The sequence below is a fragment of the Castor canadensis genome, chromosome 2 (assembly GCF_047511655.1).
Source record: "Castor canadensis chromosome 2, mCasCan1.hap1v2, whole genome shotgun sequence".
In the NCBI taxonomy this organism is placed as follows: domain Eukaryota; kingdom Metazoa; phylum Chordata; class Mammalia; order Rodentia; family Castoridae; genus Castor; species Castor canadensis.
This window is the reverse complement of record NC_133387.1, coordinates 174,101,892-174,122,698: the sequence shown is the minus strand read 5'-3', so window position 1 is coordinate 174,122,698 and position 20,807 is coordinate 174,101,892. Positions and strand designations below refer to the sequence as shown.

At 44.0% G+C, this 20,807-nt stretch overlaps 1 protein-coding gene across 12 annotated transcripts in view; it reads right to left on the bottom strand.

The window, feature by feature from the left end:
* The window catches only part of Pknox2 (PBX/knotted 1 homeobox 2), a 257,000-nt gene that overhangs the window by 24,160 nt on the left and 212,033 nt on the right, over positions 1–20,807 (bottom strand). For all 12 annotated transcript variants that reach the window (XM_074066455.1, XM_074066456.1, XM_074066457.1 and 9 more), the window contains one exon: positions 9,203–9,391. In XM_074066455.1, the coding sequence (XP_073922556.1) occupies positions 9,203–9,391 (189 nt within the window). The remainder of the gene's footprint in view (positions 1–9,202; positions 9,392–20,807) is intronic.

Genomic DNA, 20,807 nt, shown 5'->3' with positions numbered 1-20,807 from the left:
TTATACAGTGTGTTGGCAGTCACATCCCTGCGGACATCCAGGAGTCCTCAAAGCCTGAGTTTTCAGCCATAAGGCTGCCCCCAAGGTTGAGCTTCCCTCAGTCCAACATTCCACCCAAATGTTCTCACAGGATATAAGTACTGACTGATGTTACTTGAACCTGAAACAAACTTGCAAGGTCAATTTAGTAGGGGAGGGGGACCTGCACACCATTCATCCTAAAACCAATGGAAGTAGCTGCTCAATAATCTCTCATTTGGAATTATTTATGCTATGGTGCTCCTCTTTGGGTAGAGGTATTTGAGAATTTCAAACACAAAGAGCTCTTCACCTCAAAAAAGCATCCAACAAGGTTAGGAAAGTGCAAGCAAAGTCAGAAATGTAAGTACAAGATGTGTCCCATGGGATTCAAGGAACAGATACTATTTCCCAGCCAAAGGCTGAAGGGTGAGATACCACCTGGACACTTTATCTGCTTACTCAAACTCTGGCGGGTTCTCTCCCTTGTGGCTTGGATAGTCTTCATGCCAGCTCACCAGTTGGGTAACTAAAGGCAACTGATGCATTGGATCAGCTCCTTCTCTCTCTTTCTCCTTCCTGGGTCTTTGGCTGGGAGGTGCTGACAGGAAGCGACATTACACCAGCAAAGGAATGGAATGGGAACTTCAGAGGTAGAGACCACAGGCAGGCCATCTTAGCTGGAGTGAGAATGAGGAAGCAAAATCCTGGCATCCCCGAGGAGTAGGGAAATGCCATTTGTCCCTTACATCTGCAAACAGGAGCTGTTTCTCAAACATTCTAAACACAGGTGTTTTAAAGACACAGATTCTCAGGGCCACTGAATCAGACCCTCAGCAACCTGAATTTCTGCAAACCTCTTTCAGCTGGGCTCCAAAATCAGCTAGGTCTGAAAAACTACCTATTCACCTTACACACTGAACACCAGAGAGTGTTCTTCGCCATGACATTTTCTTTTCTTTCTTTTTCTCTTTTTGAGACAGAGTCTCATTCTGTAGCCCAGGCTGGCCTCAAACTCACAATCCTCCTGCCTCTGCCTTCCAAGTGCTGGTATTACAGTATGCACCACCACACCTGGCTTCATCATGCTACTTCATGTTAATCTCACTATCACCTTTAGGGTCAGCGGTAGAGAGATTATTCCATTTGCCTTCAGTAGAATTGAGGACCAGAGAATGGAAGCAACTTCCCACAGCCAAACAGCTGTGCTCTGGCCCTGAGTGTAGGTTGGAGGCTCAGAGAGCGGAAATGAGTTTTGAGGTCAGATGCACAGGCTCCAGTGCAAGCACACTCCCTGGCACTTTTAACCATCCAATAATTTATTTCCCACTTCCTTTGGCTGAGGTCACTTAACTATGGAGTGGCAAGGCAGGGATTAAAAATCTGTCCTCGAAGTCCTAGAGCTGCTTGGGTTCTTTACTTAGCAACAGAAGTTGTTCAGCTAAGGTGGCACACCCAACCAGAGTGGAACAAACCTCTCCACACTCCCTTTGGTTCTGCCTAAGCTGCTCCTGGACCACCCCAGAATTCTAAGCGAGCTGGTTATTCAGTCCAGGAACTTCTTGCATGTGTCCTACCAGGAACACACCGTGGTGTCTCTCTGGAGAGCTGCATGAAGACTGAGAATCAGATGGAAACCCACAACCTCTACAGGCATACCCAGAAGTTTCCCACTCCCTGTTCCTGTGCACAGTTTGCTTTAGACACAGAGGCAAAGAGCCTTTCAGAAGGAACTGAGCAAGAATGAGTGGCAGGTTTAGAACAGCAGTGAGCTTGTGCCTCCAGAGTGCTACCCATTGGGCCAACTGCATGCAGCACCCTCCCCCTGTGCCCATCAGTTATTCTTTTTGGACCTCAGTGGTCACTGGGAGAATTTTACTCCACATCTTAGTTTTGGAACAAAAAGGAAGATCTTGTTAAGAAACAGGAAAGGCTCTGGGATGGCTCTTGGAAGGGAGGTTGAAGCACACATGAACCCACGGTGGCTGTGGACTCACACACATGGTTGGATGGGAAGATATGTCTTTTTCCTGAGCCATTGTTCATCATCGTCAATAGGGAAAGGGCCTAAGCTGCCAAGGACACTTAATTTCCACCTAAGGAAGAAATTTCTAGAAGAAACCGTGATGGGATAAAGAAATGAAGGAGGGAAGGAAAGAAATGACAGAAAAGTTTCCCTTGAAGCTATTTGAAATAGTTGGAATTTTTATCTTACTGGGATGATTGTGAAACAGGAGAATGAACTGGATGGCCTTGCAAAGATTCTTGCAGCTGAGAATTGGTTAAAAAAAACCCAACCAAACAAACAAAACTAATGCCATTCTCTAGGATTATTGTGTGGGAGAATGGGGGTAAGGGGTGGGATGGTAAGGAGTGAGCCCCAGCCTTCTGCCATCTTCACCCTGGCCACTAGGGGTCTCTGCAGATCCACTGCCTCAGACCAACTCACCAAAGCTTCCCAGGAGGACAGCTTCATAGGCTCACTTGCCTGGGCTGGGGGTAGGGTATGGGTATGTTCCAGAGAGCCCCACTTGCACTGGAGAGCTTGTCCTCACCTATCCAGTGATGGCCAAAACAATTGTCTTGCCTCTTCAGCCTTTTCCATCAGCTTTACTGCTGTGAACACAGCAGAATTTTTTTCTTTCTTGTGCAGGTGTCCTCTTGCTCTAACATGGTTACAGGTTTTTTGAGGAAAAGAGGGTTCTTTCTTTGATTTCTCCGACACTGCTGAACACACTATTGAGTGCATGGTAGAAACTTGATAACGTGTGGCTTAAGTGGGCAGTGGCCAGGGCTGGGGGATGTATTTGTGTGTGTGTGTGTGTGTGTGTGTGTGTGTGTATGCATGCATGTGTGTGTGCATGTGTGTATACCTTAGGTAGGTGAGAAGGTTGCCTCCGTCCCCAGAAACCCTTCCTGGCAGAGTCCCTCTGTTCTAGCAGAGCCAGAGTCCAGTCTTAGACCAAGAAAAGCTAGGTTCACAAACTCAAGAAAGCCAAGCACATATAAAAAAGGCCACCTAATCCTGTCCTTGTTCCACTCCTGTTGGGGGCTTTGGCCTCAAGGGAGAGGCAGTTCAGGCCTGTGGGGACAAGCAGCAGCTGCTGCTCTTAAGGAACATTCTTTCTCTGAAGGAGAGATGCTCTCAGGTTTCACTGGCCTGGCGGCTGCAGGAAGAACCACCTCTTGGTCTCCTAGTCCCCTGGCTGTGGGGCTAGAAAACCACAGAAGGGACAGCTCTAATGCCTATGACCAGAATTTGGTAGTGTTAACTCAACTTGGGTGTCTCCTTTCCATCTAAGCAGTGATCCTTCAGAGGCCATCACCTCCTCTTGCTCCCACCTGGCCTTAAAACTCATAGGTTAAATCCTCAGGATTCTGCCATGGGGGCAGAACCACTAGGGCCTTGGCAGGGACAACTGACCCCCACATCCAACTATGGAAATGCAGAAATGTAAGTCAGTAGACAAGTCCCATCCTTCCCAGGGAGGAATATAGGAATTAGCCTTCCCTCCTAGTCTTTTGGGGAGTTGCAGAGCTGAAGAATGAGTTCCTTAGCAGGCCACTCTGCCCAGCACCTCAGAGTTGTGTTCACTTTGTACCTCTCTTTTCCTCACTTCTGATCTATTAGCAAATCCAAATTCTTGTTTCCCAACAATCAGTTTCTTTACCTCCAGTCCCTGAATCCCTGAGCTATAGCCAGCCAGGACCCCAGGACCCCCTGCTGTCCTTTATATGTCACACACGCACACACACATCACCATACTGTAAGAAGAATATAGACTCTGGAATAGTCCACCCCAAACTCTGTCACTTAGGTGTGTGACCTTGGATTAGTGTTTCCTTTCCCTGCTCCTTTCTCTGGTTGTAAAAGTTAAAAATAAAGTACATCTGGAAGCCTGTTGTGAGGAATAAATAAGATATTATACATAAAGCACCTAGTACACACCACATTTCATTTCTCCTTTCTCTTCCAGTTCATCTTTGAGCCATACAAGATGTGGCTATTCAATTAATATGTCTCCAGTCATGACCTTGTTGCCTAAACTCTCCACTTCCTTTAAAATCTTAAGCCAGTTGGCATCGGGATCAGACTCAAAATATACCCTCCCCCATAAAGTTGACTGCAAGATACTCCATCATTCTATTTTGGCGGTACTGGGGTTTTAACTTAGGGCCTCATCTTTGCTGGGCATGTACTCTACCACTTGAGCCACTCTGCCAGTCCCTCCATCATTTTATTTTGAGATCAGGGACTGTGTCACATCCATTTTTATGTCCTTGGAACTCAGAAGGCTACATAGTTACTCGAATGGATACATAGTACATGAAAGTTTGATCTTCTCTGTCTCTTCCTCTCTAGGAATTCTGAAAGGCTGTGTTTCTTGCCTTTTCCCAACTTCTTTCTGCACTGTGGACACTCACCTTTAGATATGCCAGTAGGCTACTAACTCTTCCAAGCATGCCTAAATGGCCACCTCCTGCAGGAAGCCCTCCCAAGGCCAATGAATCTGCAGCTTCTCCCACTGCAATGAGTGAAATCCTCCTGCTTCCCAACTAATTCATACTGAGATTTGTCCATCTTGACTTGGGGCAGACACAGACCTGGTCATGAACGTGCACAGGCTGGGACTCAGGCCTAGACTCTCCGTGTGGAAGGAAGAAGGATGATTAGGGCAACCTCAAGCCGTACATGTGATCTGTCCAATCCAGAACCTCTTGCTGTGGCCTCTCCCATCTCTTCTGCTGTTCCTTTTCTGCCCTTCCTCAGTACTATTCGCCTGTGTTCTCACAGGACTTAACACAGTGCAGACAGTATGCTCCCCAAATGCTTGGCAACTGAATTAGAACTGTGTCTCTCACTCAGTTCAATTTGTCTGTCATAGTGCAATCTAAATCTCCATGGAGAAAGTGGGATGAATTTCAGTCAAATTAGCCCTGAGTGAGTGAGGCGAGAGTTGGGTTCTCTAGTGGGATGGCTTAGTTAGTGCCCTTTAGGAAGGATAGGAAGAATCCAGAGCCAGAGTCTATGATGAGTATGGTGCAGAGGAGGCTGCCCCTGCAGGAGGCCTGGGCGTTACTGTGTAGGTAGGATAGGATGGCCTCCTAGGGAAGTGGAAAGAACTAGCTGTGTTGAACTAGTTCAAGTCCTTGAAACTCTTTTTTAGTTCTTCTGTTTGATAGAAGTAGTCTCCCCTATTTCCCACCTCCATTCCTCCTCTACAGAGAAAACCCACATATAGAAATGCAAGGCAAAGTGGGTAATATGCCCAAACCCTGTAGAGTGAGCTAGAGGACACAATATGGCATCTGGGAGTGGGGCTGCCAATTGGAAAACAAAAATGTTTCCCACATTGCCACACAAGGCTGGATGATTATTAGCACACAGGGAAAACCATGAGCCAGCAGTTTGCAACAAAGCTGGCAGGCAGCCGGGATGTTGATCTGGAGGATCGTGTTCCAGAGGGGCGACACCTCTCCCCAGGCCAGGCTGGTGCTCAAGGCAGCTATTTCAGGCTGGGAAGATTAAGGTCGGAGCATGACGAATGCACGCATGCACATATGCGCATGCGCACAACACATACATACCCCCAGACACTCAATTTCTCTTCCCTCTCTCATACTGGCTCCTGAGACCTGCCTTCTGCAACAATAGTCTGTGGTCCCCAACCCTTGGCAGCTGAGGTTCTCCTTCCTGGGTGAACCCCATGCAAGCCCTGCCCTACCTCTGTAAGATAGGAGCCTGCCTGGAAACCAGAACAGGGCACATCCTATTCTTTTTCTTCTCTCCCATGTACCCAGACTATGCCAGAATCCACTTACACCATCCCTTTACTGTCTTCCTCTCACTATGGCTGCCTTTCCTCTTTCCACTCTATCTACCTCTGTCGTTCTCAACATCAACTCCCTTTGCCTTAGGATGTCTTTCCCTGGTCCCTTTCTCTTCATTGCTCTTTTTCTCCAATACTTTAGACTTTTTCATCCTTCTGAACCATTGACCCTCTATTGTTGCCTTTCCTTCCCTTTCTCTTTCTTCCTACTCCTTTTTCCTCCTTTGGTTTCTCTCTCTCTCTCTCTCTCTCTCTCTCTCTCTTTCTCTTTCATTCCAATAGCTATTGGCCACCGGTCATGTACTAACTATGGCCACCGGTCACGTACTATGGCCACAGCTGGAATCGTAAGGGAAAGTACAAGAAGACTCCAAAGGAATGGTGTATTTTAAGAGAATACTAGCAAGCAGAAGCCTGGGCAGCTCTATTTAGATTAATAATAAAGTGGTTTGATGATTTCAAATATATAAAAATGCTATTTCAACTGAAAAAACATGTGTTATCAAGAAGAGGGAAGTGAGACCCATGCAAATGTTTGTCATTTTAAGTCATATCTGCTGCATCAGTGTTGGGCCATCAGTTGAGAGAAGGAAAGCTCTGTTTTGGATTGAGGTCAGGGAGGCCTCTATGGGAGAGCAGGCTTGTCACTGCCCCTGGGAAGAGGTCTGGCAGAGAGGTGGGGCTGGGGAAGGTATTCCCTGAACAGATGGGCATGGAGGAATGGTTGTGGCACTTTGGTTACTCTGGCCCAGGAAGGGCGGCTGAGGCTGGTTCATAGGAAGCCTTGAGTATCAGGTATGCAAGTGTGAAAGCTCAGGATTTGTGAGCAGAATCACCTACCAGGGCTTCAGGAAGAGGAGTCAGCAGCAAGAGCTTAAGAGGTGTATGGATGTGGAGCAGAGCTAAGGGCTGGCCAGGGAAGAAAGAAGGTAGGTCAGGAAGAAACCTGCCCATCTACAATTACCACAGCAGCCCATGCACAATTCTCTTATTTACCTACTGAAGCCTGAACAAAGGAGGCGTGGCGGTCAGAGGAAATGAAGGGACAAGTCTGAGTACTACCAAGTAAGACTACCTCATTGTCTTTGCCTCTTTTGTAGTGTCTTTGTTTTTGCCCAATTGTCTGAGTTCCCCCTTCCCTAGGGATCAGAGGCCTTTCTGCAGGGGCTACCCCAGGGCCAACCTCACCCTCCATCAAGGATTTGATCCTCCCAGTGATAGGAATCAGTACTTCCTTCTTTCCTTAAAGCTCAGAGGCACCTGAGTGCTGGCATTCCTCAGGAAGGCTGGCTTTCCTAGGCATCATGTCTGAGACCTTGATCATCCAGATCCCATGTTACCTTTCTCTGCAAACCCACCCCTCCAGTGACCCTGCTTCCCACAGCCTCACTTATCAGCTTCAGACCCCCAACTCTGAGGGGCCACTGTGGCTGCTAAGCCCTCTGCCCCTCCTTCCTTCCCTCCCACCATTACCTTGGTACACCCCCAACTCCAGAGCTTGAGGTAGAGTCAGAGAGCCCAGGAGGGGAAATCCAGTGCCTCTCTAAGGACCTGATTATTTCCAAAGACTTGTGCTAATTTTCTGATATGATCCTCACATCTCTGTGAGGCACTAAATCCTCATTACTTTTCCTGACCGATGCATTCTAATTAGATCAACACTTAAAAAAAATTCACAATAGCCACAGGATGGCTTTCCATCTCATTAACTCCTCACTTATTATTTTCATGAAAATTACTGATAAAAATGTGCATCTCCATTTGGTGAGGCCTCACAGCCTCCTCAGCTCCTATCTTACATCTCTCCCGTCACCGGGGCTGTGCAGCATCACCATGGTAACCCACAATAATAGAAACTAATAAATTACAAACGAGATGCTCGTTGAGCAATTATTGTCCTCTTTTATGCAACTTTCTTGCTAATTTTGATCATAAGGGAAAGTACAATAAGACTCTGAAGGAATGAGTCTATTTCAAGAGAGTATTAGCAAGCAGAAGCCTGGGCTGCTGTTTTTAGATCTGTAATAAAGTGATTTGGTGATTTCAAGCAATAGGAAGAGGAAATACACTTCTTGCTCCATGTCCTGTGCAGTACTCACTATCAAGTCCCACAGAGATCCCCCTGAGGTGTGAGTAAGATGTGATTCTGAGTATATCTCTCTGGAGCTTGTTGTCATGATGCTCTTTCTCCAGGCCAGTCCTCAATAATGCCCCCTCCAATGACCTAGGGATCCTTATAGGTCTAGACATAAAAATGGCACAGGCTCTTAGGCATCCTTGGCAGCACCTCTCGCCATTCATTCTTTGAAAATTTACCTGTAACCCCACACCTGGTTGTCAAACAGGAAGGGCTACTGTGAGCCTCACAGGGGCCTTCAGGTGTGTCTTTTGGACTTAAGAGCTCAGTAAGAAGGGGACAAAGGGGTGAGCCTACAGCTCACATAGATGCCAGCAAGTGTGTTGCAAAGGAACAATCAAGCAGCTTTCTCAGTCTGTCGGTCGAGGAAACATTCTGTTCTGGAGAGGAGGGTCCTTCTTTCTCACAGTGCTCAGGCACCTTTTCCTCCTCTCCTGCAGGTAAATCTTGGAAGGGTAGGTGTGGAGGGATGTGGGTGTGACATTTGCAGTGGCTCTGAACCTGAGGGGGACAGAGGGACCAGGGTAGGTGAGCAGCTGGAGAATTATCAGGGAGAAGAGTCCCATGGAAACTGTCTTCATTTATTAGATGGGCAGGATTTGGGGAAGGACCACTTTTCCTGAAGCCCTCCTTCTCAGGAACTCAGAGAGCTCACCATTCAAGCACTGTAGAGAAGCCTGTTGGCTCAGACGTCTGGACCCATGCCCAGCTCAACCTCCAGGGAAGTGTCCCATCTCCTTAACACCAGGGCTCATTCATTTCTTGGAAAATCTTGGGCCAGAAATACAGGAATTACTTTGGGCACTCTCTCATTCTCTCTCTCTCTCTCTCTCTCTCTCTCTCTCTCTCTCTCTCTCTCTCTCTCTCAGATACAGTCATTTTCTAGGGGACACCAATACCCTGGTGAATGGGATCTGTGCAAAAAAGGAACTATCCTAGTCAGACATGGTGGCAAACACCTATAGTTCCAGAACGTGGGATTTTGAGGCAGGAGGATCAAGAGTTCGAGGCTAGCCTGGATTAGTAGGAAGACCTTGTCTCAAAAAAGGGGACGTTTAGGGGGGATGTACTGCCTGATGAATAAAGGAAGAGTAGATCAGGAGGACCTCATGGGGAAAGGATCCAGTGAGTCAAATTGCTTGGTCTAGGTCACAGGGGTCCTTCAGAACTTCCTAAGTACCTGGTTTAGGAGGTAATACCCAGTAGTGTGTGTTACCTGTGAGTGAAGGTTTATGGAGGGCTGGTTTGGGGAGTAGGGCCCCCCGAGGTCATTCCTGAGCAGGTTGTCGCTGTGCATCTTGGTTTTGAGGCAGGTGATATAACGGTTGCAAAAGTCCTTGCAGAGTTCATTGACTTTCTCCAACTCCAGCAGGTGGATCCTCAGGACCTGGATTGCCTTCACCATCTGGGGAGAGGGAGGAACGGTAAGCCCAGGTGTCTGCATCACATTCCCCTCCCTGCCCAGGCCCCTTGCCCAACCACAAGCAGGGGAGAGGAGTTCATCTCCTGCCATAGGCTGTGCTTTCTCATCAATATAATTTAAATTCTCCTTTTGACTCTTTGCTGATTATTCGCTTGCTTTGAGCCCACTGTTATCACAGCTGTTCTTGAAGCAATTGTACCCTTCTGAGAACAGCACTGGCCTTAGAGCTTGAAGGCCAGGTCCACACTCCTGGCCTTCCATTTGTTATCTGTGTGACCTTGGGCAACTTGCTTAAGCTCTCTGTGCCTTAGTGTCTAACACATGGGGATAATTTTTCCCTCCCTGACAACTTTACAGGTCCATTGAGGGGATCACCTAAGGGGATGTACATGATGGCACACTGTGAAATGTGAAGTACTGAGTAAGCAGAAGGAAGACTGAGATCAGTTTCTTGTAAGTGTCCCAGAAGTTGGGGACTATCTATTCTTAAACTCTGAGTGCTTCATGTGATACAGGCTGCCTTGTGGACATTCATTGGTACTTGCTGACTGACCAAATAATCCAGCATGATTTAACTGGGCACCGGACACCAAGTGCGTGGTTTCTGTGCCCTTGGGATTACTGCACATGAGTCTTGCCTCTTCATATGGACATCCCTAACCCTAACATGGCAAGAAGCTATTTTATGACTGAAGTCTTGCTTTTATTATTATTATCATAAAAAGAAAATAGTAAGGAAGGTATGGAAAACAGAGGGTGAAACAAACCTGTCTTTGACCCAATCACCCTAAGAGAAGGATGTTTTTGCTTCTTTTTTCCACATGCATAAAATTTGACCTATTTTCAATAACCTTGTAGGTACAATTCTGTTTCCTGTTTTTCCCTTAGTGGACTGTGAACTTTGAGAAGGTAGGGACAATGCCTAATTTGGCCACAATGTTATTTTCAGTATCAATACACATGGATATGGAATAAATATTTGTTGAATGAGTGAAAGTTTTGAGTAAATATACTTTAGTTGTTACAACTAATTCCCTACTGTTGGGCATTTAGATTAAGTCCAATTTTTAAGTTTATAAAGAAAAAAAAGCTCAGGGTTTAACTTATTGGTAGAACACTTGCCTAGCATGCATGAGGTCCTGGGTTCCACCCCCAGAACCACACATAAAAAATTACAGAGAATATGTTCTAAGTGTGTATAGCTTTTCTACCTATTTCTGCATTATTCTTTAGGAAGAATTCCTGGAAGTGACAGAAAAAAAATCTGTAGACATTCTTATGGCTCATGAAAAACAAAGTCAAATTGCTTTTCAACAAGGGGTTATTCAAATGGTGCTGGAAAAATTGGACATCTATAAAGAAAAACACAATAAAACAAAAACAAATAAAATACCCAAACTGAATCTTAATTTAAACCTCACGTTTTCTACAAAAATTAACTCAAACTGGATCAGAGACCTAAATGTAAGATACAAAACTAAAATGCTTCTAGAAAAAGAAAAGAAACACAATAGAAGAAAATCTTTAGGATCTAGGGTTTGATAAAGAGGTCTTAAACTTGACACCAAACACAATATAGAAATGGAAAATATTTTGCTCTTCAAAATTAAAAATGTTTTCTCTTCAAAAGACCCTGTAAAAAGGATGACAAGACCATGGATTTGAACAGAATATTTATAGACCACATATTTGACTAAAGACTTGTATTCAGAATATGTAAAGAACTCTCAAAACTAAACAGTAAAATAATAAGCAACCCAACATGGGCAAAAGACATGATCAGAGATTTCATCGAAGAGGATATACAGATGGCAAATAAGCATGCAAAAGGATGTTCAATGTCATTAGCCATTAGGGAAATGCAAGTTAAAAACACAATGAGATGTCATTGCCTACCTGTAAATATAGTAAAAATAAAAAAAATAAGGATAATACCAAATGCTGGTGAGTAAGTACAAACTGTATTAGCTATATATTGCTGTGAAGTGCTATGGTCCCCTGTGGAAAACAGTATGGCAACTTCTTACAAAGCTAAGTAATGCTTACCAGATTACCTAGCAATTGCATTCTTGCACATTTATCCCAGAGAAATAAAAATGTACATTCATCAAATTCATGCATGAATGGTCAAAGAAGCATTATTTCTAATAGTTCCAAGCTAGAAAAAACCCACATATAGTTCAACAGGGAAAGGAGTAAAGTCACTGTGGTATATCAATACCATGGAGTACAACTCAGCAAGGGAACAAATTATCGATATACTCAACAGCTTGGATGTGTCACAGGGAATTATGCTGAGAGAACAAAACTAACCTGAAAGGTTTGTATACTAACTATATAGTGCCACTTACACTGAAGTGATAAAATCACAGAGATGGAGAACAGATTAATTGTTGACAGGTGGTGGAGTGGAGGAGGGAGGGAGGAGCTATTCAGTACCTTGACTATAATAGTGTTTACATGAATTAAACATGATGAAATTGTGTGGTACCAGGCACACATATATGCACACACATATGAGTGCATGCAAAACTGGTGAAAGTTGAATACCATATTAATGCTTGTGAAATTGTGCTATAGTTATGCAAGAAGGGGATCAGGATCTCTCTGTGTTCTTACAACTGCATGTGAATTTATAATTATATCAAAATTAAAAGTAAAAAATATGGAGGGAGGCTTATTGCTTTTCCATATCCAGTTTTGTTGACTCAAGCAATACATGGGAGTCTCTATTTAATCCCACTCTCCCAGCTTTTGTTATCATTTTGATACCTACAGAAGAGTTCAGACAGTATAAAAAGGAAATGTGGAAGGAAGTCTCTTCCAGAGAATTTTGGCCGTGAGGTGTGTATAGAGCAGTGTTGCTAGAGGCAGGGTCTCATCCTTTTCTGAGACTCACTGACATTTCCATTTGGGGGCCCACATTCACTGGGTTGGGTTAGTGGATCAGATGATGGGCAAAGACGGAGCTCAACTAACTGAGGGTTTTGGTGTACTAAATCGGAGTAAGTGTTACTCTTAGACAGAAACCAACCATTGTGGGGCTTTATGCAGTGCTTAGTCACCAGGTCTCATACTACGGAGTGTCACTTCCATGGTGCTGACAAAGGAAGGGAATGACTGTCCTAGGTAAGGATGAAAACGGTGACATTAGTGGGACCATTTGGACCAAAAAGTGGAGTTAGGTACTCAAAGTTGCCTAAATTTTCTGCTTGACTTTGGCCTTTCAGAATGAAGCACAGTATAAGGTGCTTAATAGATACTTGTTGATGGATTAATAGCAATACCCAAACGTTTCTTATTCTTGCTATGTTTTGGGCACTGTTAAGCCTACTCATGCCTTACCTTATTTATTCCAGAAGACCACTCTGAGATAGGTGTACCTATTGTCCACATTTTACACTTGAAAATGAAGTACAGAGAGAGACATTAAGTTTTCCTTCCTTAAAACCACACAGCTGATAGGTGATATGAAGCCAAATGGCCTCATCTCTGATTTGTTTCACCTTTATTGCAGACTCTCAGGATTCATGTAGGTAGAAAAAACCAGCAGTGTGAAGGGTGGATGGATTGTGAGGTGAGTGGGTAAGTGGCCCAGTGTCAGGAAGTATGGGATTCTAGGGAAACTCAATAGCTTTTGGGACATTAAAGATTAATATTTCTAGAAACCTCCCTGGTAATGTTCTCATGGGCTACTCTGATTTCCCATCTTTCACGACAGAGGGCAGAACACCTCATCAATACCATGACTATTTCCTCATGTGTGAAAAGACAGGTGGGACTGTCAGGTCCTTTCCATTTTCTGATTCTATGAACAGTAGCAGGACTTCTGCTTTGAATTCATTGGCCATGAATGAAGGAGGCCTGCAAGGTGATCTGTGCCAGTCTGTAGGTGAGTGCACAACACAGGCACACCAGAACACAAGGCTACATCCTTTCTTCTAGGCTTTCCCTGTCACTAGAGGATGATAGTATTGTCCTGGACTGTCTCTGTGTTCCCTCAATGTGCTGATTAAGAAGTTCTTCATTATATATGACCAAACTCTTTCTTGCCTTAATGTAAAGGGCTTGCTCAGCCTTCTATAGGCACCAAGGACATCTAGTAATTCCAACAACATAACTTTCTTCATTTAATTTTATACATTCAACAGAAAGTTGAACATTGACTTTGGAATTAATAATGAAAGATAGGACTGTAAAATAGGTACAGTTATGGGAGGAGATGAAAGTGAGGGAATGTGGTTGATGGGCTCCGTATACATATAAGAAATAGAATGATGAAACCTCTTGCAACTGCTTTAAGTGAGTTGGGGAGAGGGTTGGGAAGGGAGGTGGTGGGGGCAATCTAACCAGTGTACAATGTAAGGCTATTCATAATTGTCACAATGAATCTCCCCTGAACGATGAATATATCCTAATAATAATGAAAAAAAAGTGAGTCTTACTATATATGTTATACATTGAGCTAGTCATCTGATTTGAATAAGTTGTTCAGTTAGCTTTTTCTTCTCCAGATAAAAACAATCCTAATGCCTTAATCTTTTCTCTTTGTCTTTTCTTCCTCCCCCTCTCTTCCCTCCCTTTCTTCTTTCATTCTCTCAGCTTTCATTACCAGACTTTTTTGATTTTTTGGTGGGGGTAGGTGCTAAGGATAGAACCCAGGGCCTCATGTATGCTAGGCAAATGCTCTGCCACTGAGCTGCATCCCCAGCCTTCTTCTGCATATTTTGTTTTGGTTTTGGTTTTTTAGACAGGGTCTCACTATGTAGTCCAGGCTGGTCTTGAACTTCTGATCCTCCTGCTTAGCCTCCTGATTGCTGGGATTACAGATAGTGTGCCACTATGCCTGGCAAATTAATATAACACATTTATCTATCTATCTATCTATCTATCTATCTACCTATCTATCTAACTATTTATCTATCATCTATCTATGTATTTGCAGTGTTGGGAATTAAACCAAGGCCTAGTGCATGCTAGGCAAGCACTCTATCACTGAACTATATCTCCAGTCCTTCTATTCTGCATTTTAAATCAACATTTTATTCACTCATTTATTTTAAAATCTTGTTATGAACTAATACACACATGTATACATACATATTCGCACATATACAGAAAAGTGCAGATCTTTAGTCATTTATTTTAAGTAAATAACCAATATATACTTATCATGCAAAAAGTAAGATATTATAGATAAGTTAATAAAATAAAAAGTAAAAGATGCCCAGAATGCTTTGTTCAAATGCAATTCATGCAGTGTGTTTAAATGAGATCTGGTGTGTAGTGGCCAAAAGTGGACCTATCTTTGGGTCTGATAAAGCACAGCTGAAGGATTACTTTTTTATGGGCTAATGGAATTGGTTTAAAGATTTAAGAAGGTAGAGTAAATCATAATGGTACTCTGAGGCAATGAATATGTAGGACCTCTTCAATATTAGAGAAAAAGATGGGCCATTCTACAAAGTTGTCTGCATAGTAGAAAAGCCTGTGGGGTTCAGCAGACAGCTTGGATGGGGGGCCAGGCCCACTGTTTGCTCTTTGGGTGTCATGATTTCTCCAAGCCTCAGTCTCCTCATTTGTAAAATAAGGATAATGAATATTTCCAACTCACAAAATTTGACAAGGGCCAACAGACAATAATATGAAAGCACTTTGTAAATCACAGTGAATCAAGTGCATATATTTTAAAATCTCTTTTAATAATTTGTAATACCCCCCTTTGACTTTTCTATTGCTACTTTATATTTAGCTAGTGGAAAATAATTCCCAGGGTTCACCTCCCCCCTTATTTGACTTCAGTATATCATCTTCCATCCTATGTGTTTAAATTTTGGATATTTTACTAAGTTGGAATAAAGTGCTGATTTATTAACAATTTTTCTAAAAGATTTGGGTTGTATAAAAAGTTACTTCAAATCTTCTAGTGCAATAACAATGCCACTTAGTTTAATATCATCACCAAATGTGATGAATGTGTCCTTAATTCCTTTCTCAGATTTGCTTTGTCTTTTAGCTTCTCTCTCCCCTTTCTTTTTCAAATTAAAGATCCAGCCTTCTTCTAAGAGGTTCTCTTCAAAACAGCAAAGCAAGATACAACTTCACAGTTTAATGTCACAGCATGGTACTCAAATCCTACGGTCCCAGGATAGTTCACAAGGCAGGGTTTCTTACCTTCAATCATCATCACATGCTGTGATGTCCTGAATCTATTGTGTTCTGCCTGGGCATTTTAGATGAGCTGCTTAAGCTTTATCTGTACAATTTAGGAATGATGATAATATGTACACTTTAAAGTGTTGTAAAAATCGAGTAAGATCCCATGTAGAGATTAGATGTTCTGGGCAGATAGTAAATTCTCGATAAATGTCAATTCTTATGCCTATGTGGCCTTCTTCCACCTCCAAGTTTTTTTCTAAATGGCTGTTTCTCTTGTAGGACCTAGCCTCTTACTTGATAATAACCCCTTACCTTTCAAAACATTTGTGTAACTAGCACTTTACAATTTACAAAAGGCTTCTCTCTCCATTATCTAATTTGAGCCTCCTCATCACAGGGATACAGGCCATATTGCCTATCACTCTTTTAGGATTAGGAGATGGAGGCTCAGAGATTAGGTAACCTGCTCAATTCCTTGCCTTAGGGGCAAATTCCTTCCACCCTTGACTTCCTCTTCTACTAGTAGGAAAGCTGGGACTTTTCTCCCTCACTTACGGAAGAAGGAGCTTATAAACACATTCCTTAATATGCTCTGACATTTCCTGTGGGTCACTGGAGCAGCCAAAGCTAAAATCTAATCAGGAATTTTTCTAGCCTGGGCCAGCTTGGCTTGACCTAGTTGGAAGTGTGGGGTCACTAGAATAAAAAGTAGAACATGGAAGAAAGGTAAATGCCTGGGACTGGAGACCTGCTGGATGACTGGGGACTAAATGAACATTTTATGGAAACTATTATGCATGACAAGGCAAATCACTTTCAAGTGAAGAACCTGGAATTCCCCTTTGATGGCCTTAGATTTTAGAGAAGCAATGGGGGCTACTGAGGAGAGAGGCTGGGCTTCTCAAGTTAGACCCACTTGGTTCAAGTCCTAGCTGACTGGAGGGTCCCTAGTCCTTGATGGTTTTTTTTTCTGCTATTAAATAGGGATAATAATAACTACCTCACAGGGCTATTGTGAGAATCAAATACCAAAGTAGGGTACCCAAGAAAAATGGGTTTGGGAGCCTCTTAAGTTTTAGGTCTTTCATCTACTGTGAGACCTTGAACAATTTACTTAATCTCTAATCTTTAGTTTTCTCACCTGTAAAATAGGATAATAATAATGGCTCCCATAGACTGTGGTTCAGTGGTAGAGTACTGGTCTAGCACATGCAAGGTCCTGAGTTTGATCTCCAGCACCAAAAAATCAATCAATAAATAAAGTGACTCTCAGAGTATACTGAGGATTAAATAAGATGTGGCTAGAAAAGAACTAAAACAAAACCTGGCTCCTAGAAAAGTGAAGAGATTAGCTCTAGGGAGCTCAATAGTTCAGAGTGGGGTTGTAGTTCAGAGCTTGATTCCTTTCTCTGCCCCATCCTCACTACATGAGCTCATGCATGTGATTTCACCTCCTACAATGGAGATTATGTATATATGCCTGTCTATCTATCTATCTATCTATCTGTCTATCTATTTTGGGGTGTTGGGTATTGAACCCAGGGCCTCAAGTATGCTAGGCAGGCAAAAAATTGGGCATAATAATACATGCCTTGTGGGTGTGGAAAGAGGATTAAATAAGATAAAACGTATAAAGTGTTTAGAATGGTACTTGGCACCTGGTAAGTGCTCTATAAATGTTAATTATTACCGGCGTTGATTATCTTACTTCCTTTCCCTGTCCTGGTATCTATGGGATTTTCAGCTCCCTCCTAGTCAGAGAGCCTGGACTGAAAGATGAAGTGAATAACTCTCAAGGCAGTGCTGGCCAAGGTCTCTGTGGGCCCGGAGCTCTGGGCTGGCTCCTGTGTGTACCTCTTCACTCCTAGCCTCCAGCCTCTGGCCCTTCACAGTGGGCCCAGAGGCCTGGGGGGCCCCATTTCGGAGCTGGCTTTGTGGTCAGGCAGCAGCCATAATCTGTCCCTGGAGCCACACCAGAGTCTCATTAAAACGTGCCCCATAAATGTTAAAAAATTTACACATAAAAAAATTCCATGCATGAAACTGAAACCGTACGTTTTACAGCTTTAGTTTGAAATCTTGCGTAATATATAAAACCTTGGCCCAGCACCGGGGGCCCATAAATCAGATTTTATAAAACAAAAAGCTTTTACCTTTCAAAGGGGTTTTGGGAACTTGCAAATTTTACAAACTTTACCAACTGCCAGTCAGAGGCTGCTGGGCCCAAGTAGGGAATTTGGGGGCCAGGTAAGGATTAGGCCTGGGGAGTACTGAGGGTGTGGGAATTGGAGCTGACCTCTCCCCACAGAGCTCACCAGGGGATTCCAACTTAGTCACTGGGAAGAGTGGAAAGATGCCCCTGTGGCATGGAAATGGAGAGGTAGAGAAAGTAAAGAGTGTGGGGACAGGGGCTGGAGAGGAAATACTATTGGTTGGCACTGTCTTATTTGTAAGTGAGGGCTTTATTGTCACCAGGGAGAAGAGAGGTGGAATGACAGTGGAAGAGACACAAAGTTAAGAGTTGGCGACACTAGGGAAGGGAAAGGAAATAAATCACATCTCTTTTGTGAATATCAGTGTCCCCGGCTATAAAAAGGGGGTTGAGAGGTGAACTTACTACTAGGCAGGGCTGTGTTTTTCCCTCTAATTTTCTGTGGTTCCACCCCCTGTCCTGTAGGGGTGCTATGGGTCCAAAAGGGAGGATGGTCCCTCAGAAATCTACAGCTGGGACCCTCTCTCTGATCTCTGGGGCAGCTCTGGGAGAGATGACTCAGTTGTTTCCATGGAGATTTGTGTGGAAAAGCAGCTCCCATGGGGAGCATGGAGAATGTGATTGGCAAAGCCATGGGGGAGAAGAAGGAGACTAGATGGGGATATGGATGACCTCAGCCAAAAGGAGAGAGAAAGCCAGGCAGAGCTAGAGCGAGGCTGGAGATCCGGGGGTGAGGATGTGGAGAGGGGATCTTCCCAGAGCAAATTTGGGGGGACCCAAGTGCCCTCCTGACAATCCCATCTATGAAAGTCAATATTCAAGGGCAAAGGAAAGCCACCATGACACACATATATATAAAAAATAAATCTCTCAATTATCTCAGCTCATTTGCTTGGGGTCCCTCATTTTATGTCCCTGCTCGGCTGTGCAGTATATCTGTCCGGAGAAAGAGTTACAGTCCGTTGGGCTACGTGTGCGGGGTTGTAAAAAATACAGATGCCAAATTAACTGGCTGTGGCACTCGGCAGCTGATTGAGCTGGTAATAATGCGATCTGACCTTTTTCTAATTTCTAATTACGTGCGTCTCGGCTGTGCTGGAGACATGATTCTTGTTCTAATGATGGCTCCTGTGCCTGGCCTCTTCATCTCCCCCATCCCACACAGGACAAGGAATGGGGATGGCAAAGGGCACTGCCTGACTCTCCCCAAACCTTCAGGCTCCTGGCCACACAGATTCTCTGGTGGCCAGGAGGTGAGGTCAGGGAGGCTGGAACACCTTGCCTGGTGATATTGCATTTGAGATTAATCCTCATGTAGAAGGCATTTTTAAAGGCCAGTTTCAGAACCATCTCATTAATCACATGAGATAGGTGTGTTACTGCTACAGATGAGGAAACCAAGCTTCAAAGGAGTTCAGCCATGGAGGTCACACAGGTAGTAAATGGTAAAGGTAGGTCTCTAGGTGCTCTGTCATATGTCTGCATTTGCATAATTAATCAATCAACCAGTTATTGACCGTGGCTAACTCATCCAGGTAAATCAGGTCCATGTAAGCAGATGGATGGTACAAGGATTGTTCTGCCAGCTGGACCATTCCCAGCCCTCTTACCTGAGACAGACAACCAGGGGACACCAGGTGCCTAGGGCCACTGGGGCAGCTTCTACAACATCCATATTCCCACATCAGGGCTGGCACATAACAGACAACCAACCCAGTTTTAATTAGTTGAATCAAGAAATCTGATTATTTGAATGATCAGAACCCTGAGAAACCTGAGCAAGACTGGCAAGGGCAGAGCATGGAACTGGCCACTTTTTGTTTTTTCCAGGCTGGGCTAGAATGGGAGGCTGTGTTCAGTGGGACTTTCACAGCTCATCTGGTCGGTGGGGTGTATTCCCTCAGGAATCCCACCTCATAAGAAGGTTTAAATTCCTTCACATTACTCAGTATAATTTTAGACCTTTCCTTACCAACTTAGGCCTCAGTTTCATTTTGTGTCAAGTGAGGGCAAAGGGCTTAGTCCCTAGGCCCATTCCAGCTCCTGCAGACATGGCTGCCTCATCTCCTGGATCCACAGCTATCTGGATCTGAGTTCTGAGGATCTCATTCCTAATACAGTCTTATTCTGGTTAGCCAAAGAGCAGGGCAGAGCCAGTCCTTAACAGTTGACCATCTGGAGAACCTGCATAGGGGAAGCTTTCCAAGGGGATCTCAGAAATGGCAGTCCAGCCTCTTGGAGAGTGGAGCTGTTCAATCCCTGTTATGGAAGAGGGAGGGCAATGGCTGAGCAGAGGTAAATTAAAGGCTCTCCGTACCTCCACTAACACTGATAGCCAGCAAGCACTTATCCTCTGCTTGAGACCTGCTTACGTACTCTAAATGACAGCCTCCATCACAGCACATCACAAAATTCCAGGCCAGGATGGGAACCTCCTGGTAGCTATCTTCTGGACCCATAAAGTGCCACATTAAATTCTGAGAAAAGCAGTGGTGTGGCTCATTCACAGCCCAGAATAATACCAAAGTCATTTACATCTGTTTTACAGATGTACTGTACATGTGCACAGTGTGTATGTATTTTTTCTTTCCTTTCTGGAGCCATGTTTTGCTTTTCTAATTCTGTTCTCCTTTTGGGAGCAGGTATAGGCTAAACTCTGGGTGCAAGAGGTCAGCATTATCATCAATCAATATATGAAAGAGTTTTGCAGAGTTAGAGTTTCCAAATTCACCATGTGTAATCTGGGCACTACACCCACATAAAATCAGGAACTACAGTTAATAATTCCAGGAGGACTTACAGAATAGACTCTAATATCCTCTCACAGCAGAATTCCCAAGGCTGCATGAGAATTTCAGATGTCATCCAACCCAGATGTTACCAAACCTAACTGAAGACCAGTTGCCCAGAGAAATAAAATGTAAAGTCGCAGGCCTTCTCTGAACTTGCTCAGTCACAATTCTCTGATCTGGCTCTGGAATGTGTATCGTATAAACTGCAGTGATGATCTGAGCAGCAAACTTTTTG